The sequence below is a fragment of the Caenorhabditis briggsae genome (assembly GCF_000004555.2).
Source record: "Caenorhabditis briggsae complete genome, chrIV, whole genome shotgun sequence".
NCBI classification, from domain to species: Eukaryota; Metazoa; Nematoda; class Chromadorea; order Rhabditida; family Rhabditidae; genus Caenorhabditis; species Caenorhabditis briggsae.
In genome coordinates this window covers 14,061,448-14,069,286 of record NC_013487.2, presented here as the reverse complement: position 1 = coordinate 14,069,286, position 7,839 = coordinate 14,061,448, and the positions used below count along the sequence as shown (strand labels likewise).

Genomic DNA, 7,839 nt, shown 5'->3' with positions numbered 1-7,839 from the left:
AGCAATGGAGTACATTGCCAATCTACCCAACAAAGTACAGGCGGTAAATGCGATTTTGAATCAAGGAAACGAGACGAAAGAGGAGAGAGAGGAGAGACGCAGAGTGATAAGAGAGATCAAAAGTGGATTGAAGACGAAGGAGGAGAAGGAGCAGGCGGAGAGACGGATTCAGGAGAAGAATAAGGCATTGAGAGCACGATTGGAGATTGAAGTGCATGCTTTTGAGAAGGATCAGAAAAAAGCAGTAAGGAGATTTCTGTATGTAAGTATAGTAGGCCACCACGTCCAGATTTCCACACTCACCAACGTTGGGACAAAGTGCGTGGAACAGCTTTCTGAAATCCTCATCACTGATCGTTTTTCCCTTATCATTGCTCAGCGTTGGCAATAAATCACTGAGAGAATTCACACTTTCTGGCAGTTGATCACCATTCTGAATCTCGATTTTCAACGATTTTTCTGGATTTTCAGCTTTGGATTTTTCCAATTTTTCCACTTTTTTTGCAGTCTTTTTGGGCGATTTTTCTGGCTTTTTCTCCTTTTTCTCTGGCTTTTTCTCCTCCTTTCTCACAAATTCATCCATTTTTCTCTCCTTTGGTTTCTCCGATTGCTCAGCTTATTTTCCCTCGGATGCGCAATTTTTCTCGCGTTTTTCTCCGGTTTTCCCTTCAAATTCTTCGATTTTCCCAACCATTTTTCATCATTGGTTTTTGTTTTTTTCTCTGACGAATCGTCTGAATCCGGCGATTTTCGTTTTTGTCGAGTGATGTATCTGTCCATTTTCTAGTGCTGAAAATTGAGAGAAATCGATGTAAAATAGGTGAAAAATGAGCTGAAAAAACGGGAAAAAAGTAAATTTAGGAGAGAAAAAACTTTTAAAAATTAAAAATTAAAGATGGTGTGTTGTGAAAAATTTTATTGCTTTATTTTGTGCAGAAATCCATGTAGATCCCCATAAAAAGAAAGAAAAAATTCAAAAAAATTCCTTCATTGACAAAAACGGCATCGAAAAGTCAAAGTGGGATCCGGTGGCCTAGCGGCCAGGTGTGAGTTTTCTAGGCCATCTGCCGGTAAAAGCGCGCGAAATTTGAATTTTTATTGATTTTCAGTGTTTTCTCTGATGTTTTTTAAAGATTTCAAAGTTTTATTGTTAATTTCGTCCCGTGTGTATGAAAAAAACCTTACAAAAATTAGAGAAAACACTGAAAATCAATAAAAATTCAAATTTCGCGCGCTTTTACCGGCAGTTGGCCTAGAAAACTCACACCTGGCCGCTAGGCCACCGGTTCCCACTTTGACTTTTCGATGCCGTTTTTGTCAATGAAGGAATTTTTTTGAATTTTTTCTTTATTTTTATGGGGATCTACATGGATTTCTGCACAAAATAAAGCAATAAAAAAAATAAAGCAAAAAATTCTTCAAAAATTGAAAAATATTCAAGAAAAAACCATACGAAATTTCCGGCGAAAAATCAGAGGAAATTTCCAAATTTTCGAGATTTATTCAAGAAAAAAAACCTGGAATTTCGGGAAAAAAATCACTAAAAATTGGAAAATTCAACTAGAAAATAGGTTAAAATATCTAGTTTTCGCTTTAAAAAATTTCTTTAAAAACTAAAAACTTTCAAAAAAACAATTTTCAGAGAAAAAAACTGCTAAAACCAATTTTAAAAATCAAAGAGAAATACGAAATTTCGGCGGAAAATCAGAGGAAATTTCCAAATTTTCGAGATTTTTTCGAAAAAAAAAACCTGGAATCTCGGGAAAAAATAGCTGAAAGTTCGAAAATTCGACTAGGAAAATAGAGAAAAAAGGTGAAATTTCAAAAACTAGAATCACAACAAAAAACAGCTGTAAATGATTTTCAGTCGAAAATCAGAGGAAAATAAGAAATTTCAGCAAAAATGGTCCAAAAAATCATCAGCTAAAAAAACAAAGAAAAATGCAAAATTTCAGTCAAAAATAAGCAAAAAAAAATATGAAAAAAATCAATTTTTGAAAAGAAAAATGAAATAAAAATCTGTATTTCAAACAGTTAAAAAACGAGAAAAAATCCTTTAAGAAACTATTTTATTGCAAGATAAAACAAAAATACCCGCATTAAAATTTCTAAATCTAAAAAATTTAAATTCAACAGAAACAAAAAAAACGAGTCTCTACAAATCTAAAAACCTAAAATTCTACAAAAAAAAAACATGAAAACTCCGAATTATTCTACCAATTCTTCTCCAATGGCGATTCGATAATATATCCTCCAAGGTCAAACACCGCCCGTCCAGCGTTCAAAAGTGACGGATTGAAACGGACCAGACCGAATAGGTCCGACAGGGCGTCGAGCTCAAACCACGTGGCACGAGAGAGTCTGCAAAATTGAGAGAGTGGCTAGAGAATGGAGAAAAATTGAAGTATGGTTCTCCATGGCAGCTTGCTCATCGAAAAAATCGAAAAATTGACTTTTATTCCTTTTTTTTCTGACATTCTGAAATTGTAGTTTTTAGTTTGAAAGATGTCTAAATCGTGGTTTTTAGACATTTCTCAAACTACAAACTACAATTTCAGAATGTCACAAAAAGGAAAAAAAAACGTCAATTTTTCGAATTTTCGATGTCATGGAAAGCCGTGGACAAGGAGAAGAGAGAGTGTGAGAAACCGAGAGGGTCCAGAGAAAAAAATTAAGAAAATTGGAAAAAGCGAAACGTGGGCTAAAAATTGCTTGCAATGCCGCACAGATTTTTCTGCGCATTAGGCTCCGCCCCTTTGGCTCCGCCCACTTTCCCAAGAATGTTTTTTTCGAATTTTTTCTCGGGGTTACTATTTTTTCGGAAATCTAATTTTCATAAAAATTCGATTTTCGCAACTTTTCATAAAAACTTAATTTCGACTGATTTTCAGCTCGAAATTTTAATTTGGCTTAAAATTGCCTAAAAATGGCTTAAAATTGCTCAAAATTGCCTACAAATCGCTTAAAATTGCTCAAAAATGGCTAAAAATGGGTCAAAATTCTCGAAATTCGATTCAAATTCTGAGCAATCAATGCTCCTACCTGGAACAAATAATCGTCGCCCACGCGAGCTCAATATCCGCATTCCTTAGACCAATCGAATACGATCGGGACGCCCGTGAAATCGTCGAAACCATCACCAAATTGTTCTTCAACACAGAGACAAGGGCTTCAAGGCTACCGTAATCCTGTTCGATGTTCTTTCCCTGTGACGTCATCAGTCGGGAGACAACGTTGTTGATTCGAGACATCGAGAATTCCAGCTCTTGGCATGCCATCTGCAAAATTTCGGAAATTTCGAGAAAATGAGCTGGAATAAAGCTCAAATTTCAATTTTAGCTCAAAAATCGAAGTCTGGAGCGCCTCCAGCGCGTCTCAAATTCCAATTTTAGTCTAGAATTGAAGTTTTCGAATTAAAATTAAAAAAAAAATTTTTTTATAGATTCTAGGGTTCAAAAATAAAAGGGGGGGGGGGCTAAGGCGCGCCATGTGAAATTCCGGCGAGAATGAACCTGAAAGGATGGGCTCTGGGGCTTTTTTCAGTCTTAAAACTTCAATTCCGGAAGGCTGGAGCGCCTCTGGCGCGCTTTTAGCGCCCCAAAACCCACATTTTTGCTCATTTTGGCTCACCTGCAAACTCGGATGAGCATGTTCTGCGATATAATGTGTCAATCCGGGATTCTTCATCTTCTCCTCCTGAGTTTTCTAGGTCACCAACCTTTTTGGTCTTGAAATAACTTGATATTCATTTGGTGTGATTCCTAGGCCATATTAACATGATGGCCTAACTTTTGCAATGTGAGTTTTCTAGGCCACCGCCTCAAAATGGCCTAGAAAGCCCATCGAAGAATGTTAGGTCGTTTCTAGGCCATTCGCTACGATGGCCTAGAAAATTCTTGTGTCAAAAATTAGGTCATCACACTGTACATATTCCTCGAGGATTCCGAATTTCAACGCTTCTGAAGTTCCTAGGAATCTGTGATTCTGTTATTCTGAAGCTTAAAATTTCCGAAAAATTCAAGAAAATCTGTCTGTGTGTCTGTATATCCCTCTCAATTTTAGATAAATTGTACGATTCGGACGATAGCATCATTTCGGAAATCGATTTCATGGACGCAGAGCAGCTCGCGGCGGATACTGTAAGTCAGGAAATTTTCCAATATTTTGGAATTTTCGGCTCAATTTCTATTAAAAATCCAAAATGTTCAAATTTCGGAATTAAAAAATGAAATTTGAAAATTTCCAGATTTTTCGATTAAAATTTTCGATTAAATTACCGTCAAACCTGTAATAGAAGGCCCCTCTCCTAATTGTCGATTTTGAGCCAATTTATCTCGGTTCCTGATAAAGATATAAGAAATTTGTCAACTGATAAATTGTTTATCATAATACCCTATACATTTTATCAGTTGACACATTTTTGATATCTCTTATAGGAGCTGAGATAATTGAGCACAAACTTGTCAGTGTGGGGGGCCCTTCTATTACAGGTTTTACGGTAAATTGACCCAAATTTCCAGGCTCGCTGCCGTGAAGCAATGGAGTACATTGCCAATCTACCCAACAAAGTACAGGCGGTAAATGCGATTTTGAATCAAGGAAACGAGACGAAAGAGGAGAGAGAGGAGAGACGCAGAGTGATAAGAGAGATCAAAAGTGGATTGAAGACGAAGGAGGAGAAGGAGCAGGCGGAGAGACGGATTCAGGAGAAGAATAAGGCATTGAGAGCACGATTGGAGATTGAAGTGCATGCTTTTGAGAAGGATCAGAAAAAAGCAGTAAGGAGACATCTGGATGCAGGGATAGACAGATGGAATGCGTTTTTGTAGCCTTTTTAGACGGTTTAAATGGCTGTAAATGGCTGAAAAAACGTTGAAAGTCGGGGTTTTTTTGTCCTTTTGAGGACTGAAAATGACTTTGAATCCTGAAAAGTTGGCAAAAATCGGCTGAAAAAATCGGTTGAAAAAATCGGTTGAACGATCTGAATTCGGCCAAAAACAAGTCAAAAATCTTTTTTTTTTGAATTCCCGCCAAACTGAAAGCTCGGAAAAATTAGAAAAATTTTCACACCTTTTTAGAGTTTTCAGTTATTTTTGTTGATTTTTCCAATTTTTGTCTGAAATTTGATGGAACAGTGTTTGTCTGGGATTACTGTAGATTACTGTAGAAGCCATTGTATAAAGTTGTGTTTTTGAAGCGATTGTGATTGCAAAAAAACTACAAAAGGAAATAAGTTTTCTACAGTAGCCTACAGTAATCTTCGCGAATCAAATTTCAGTCGAAAAATTTGGAAAATCAGAAAAGAATGATCAAAAATAGCTGAAAACCCTGAAAAGCCTTAAAAATTCAAAATCGAAAAAATATATTTATTCTGTTGAAAATTCGCTTTAAAGGCTCCGCGTCACTTCGAAACCAGTCAGTTCGAAACCGCGACACTTCGAAACCGAAAAAAATTCCCTATAAAAATGAAATTGAAAATTGGAAATTTTGAGTCTCAAATTAAAGAAAAAGTGCAAATTTTCGCAGTTTCGAAATGACCGGTTTCAAAACGACCGGTTTCGAAATGACCGATTTCGAAGTGACGCGGAGCCGCTTTAAAGAGGGGATCCGGTTCTTAAAACAAGTGATAAAGAACTACTGAAATACCATCAGACCTGAATTAGAAGGGTCGGCCCTTCAATCGTTCCAAGAAACCGCCGGAGGGTCCTTCTATTACAGGTTTTACGTATACCCTACTTCCTCTAACAGAATGTGCCCACCCAAACCGTACAACGTTAAGCTCAATTGTCTCGATTCCTGTAAATGATATCAGAAATGTGTCAACTGTTAAAACATTGATGATATTGTGATAAACATTTTATCAGTTGACAAAATTATGATATCTCTTACAGGAATCGAGATAACTGAGCTCAAAGTTGAGCGGTTTGAATAGGCTTCTATTGGAGGAGATACGGTAGCAAAATTTGGCTGAAATTTGCAGTCTGACGCCGATCTTCCCCTCATCACATGTCGTCAATTCGCCTCGCTTCTCGGAGTGATGGTTGAATTCGCTCCGGAAGCTAAAAAATCGGATTTGGAGGCTGGAACCATTGATTTTCGTGCACAAATTGACGAGATTGATGAGGAGGCGATGGAGAAAAAGTTGGTGTTTTTTTTTCAAATTCTTGGCTGGCGCGCCTTTGACGCATCTTCTAAAATTTTCAAAACTTGCAGACTGAAATTCGGTCCAAAACGGTCTGCATTTTACACGAGGAACAAAACGATAACCGAATATTTGAAGCTAAAAGTCCGACAGTTCTTCAAAAGTGAGGATATTTTCGATGTGTTGAATGGAGAGAGATATGGTTTTGAGTTTTCGACGAAAGGTAAGCGAGAGAGAGAGAGAGAGAGAGAGAGAGAGAGAGAGAGAGAGAGAGAGCTAGACTACAAAGACTACAAGGGCTACAAACTATAAAAGAAATATTTGAAATTTCAAATAAATTTGCGCAAATTGGGTTTTTTAGGCCACCATAGTAAATGGCCTAGAAAGCACACCAATTGAATTGAATGTGAGACCATTTCTGGGTCGTTTTCACATAGTGGCCTAACTTTTGCAAGTTGAATTTTGTAGGCCATCAACCTTTTTGGTCTGGAAATCACTTTATATTACTAGAAAGTGTTCTCTAGGTCATTTCACCATGGTGGCCTAACATTCGTGAGTTGAGTTTTCTAGGCCACCATGTTAAATGACCTAGAAAACACACCAGGGACACATTAGACCGTTTCTAGGCTATAACCTTTGGTGGCCTAGAAAACTCAACTGGCAAAAGTAAGGCCACCATGTTAAAACGACCCAGAAATGCTCACGCTCACCTGACGTGTTTTCTAGACCATTTTGACGTTGTGGACTAACTATTGCGTTTTCTAGGCCACCATGACGAATGGCCTGAAAAGCAAATCAGAAACTTTCTAAATAAATCTTAAACTTTGACGGCCTAGAGAACTCAACTTGCGAAAGTTAGGCCAGCATGCTAACTGGCTGAGGGATCACACAAGTGACTGTTTGACCGTTTCTAGGTTATAAACGTTGATGGCCTAGAAAAATCATGTTGAGAAAGTTAGGTCATCAACATTTTGTGCTAGAAATGGTCTAGTGTTCATCTGGCGTGTTTTCCAAACCATTTTAACATGGTGGCCTAACTTTTGCATGTTGAGTTTTTTAGGCCACCATGTTAAATTACCTAGAAAACAGACCAGGGACATGTTAGAACATTTCTAGGCCATAAACTTTGATGGCCTAGAAAATTAAACTCGCAAAAGTTAGGCCACTATGCTAACTGACTGAGGGATCTCACCAGGTAAATGTTTGACAGTTTTTAAGTCATGAACTTTGATGGCCTAGAAAACTTATGTTGAGAAAGTTAGGCCCTCAACATTTTTGTGCTAGAAATAGCCTAATATTCATCTGAGGTGTTTCTAGATCATTTTAACATGGTTGCCTAACTTTTGCAGAGTGAGTTTTCTAGACCACCACTAAAAATGGCCTGGAAAGCACACCTGGTGAATATCAGGTCATTTCTAGGTTATTAAAGTTGGTGGCCGAACTTTTGAAAGTAGAGTTTTCTAGGCCACCATGATGAATGTCCTAGAGAAGAAAGAAAAAAGTCTGAAATTCCAGAATGTCTCCAAGTGCTCGTCACCTACTTCACATCAAACAAACCGAAACGTGACGATGGATCTTCTGCGAAACCATTGGCAATTAATATCAAAAAGCTGGTTGCATCTGCCTACTATACCACACGATCGGCCAAGAAGGAAATACCGATTAACGAGGCGCTGAGAATGGCTCTTTTCGATTGA

At 37.6% G+C, this 7,839-nt stretch overlaps 3 protein-coding genes across 3 annotated transcripts; 2 read left to right on the top strand and 1 right to left on the bottom strand.

The window, feature by feature from the left end:
- Positions 1 to 4: 4 nt before the first annotated feature.
- On the top strand, positions 5 to 391 carry CBG15644 (the record flags this gene model as incomplete). Its single annotated transcript, XM_002640728.1, has 1 exon — positions 5 to 391. The coding sequence occupies one exon, from the start codon at positions 5 to 7 to the stop codon at positions 389 to 391; it is 387 nt and encodes a 128-aa protein (XP_002640774.1).
- Positions 392 to 2,213: 1,822 nt separating this feature from the next.
- CBG15643 lies at positions 2,214 to 3,687 on the bottom strand (the record flags this gene model as incomplete). The annotated part of the gene is made up of 3 exons (XM_002640727.2): positions 2,214 to 2,361; positions 3,043 to 3,278; positions 3,631 to 3,687. 3 exons carry the CDS (start codon positions 3,685 to 3,687, stop codon positions 2,214 to 2,216), a joined length of 441 nt encoding a protein of 146 aa, XP_002640773.2.
- A 422-nt stretch (positions 3,688 to 4,109) lies between these two features.
- Positions 4,110 to 7,839, top strand: CBG15642 (the record flags this gene model as incomplete). The annotated part of the gene is made up of 5 exons (XM_045236164.1): positions 4,110 to 4,139; positions 4,521 to 4,577; positions 5,981 to 6,141; positions 6,214 to 6,365; positions 7,658 to 7,839. The coding sequence occupies 5 exons, from the start codon at positions 4,110 to 4,112 to the stop codon at positions 7,837 to 7,839; spliced, it is 582 nt and encodes a 193-aa protein (XP_045095757.1).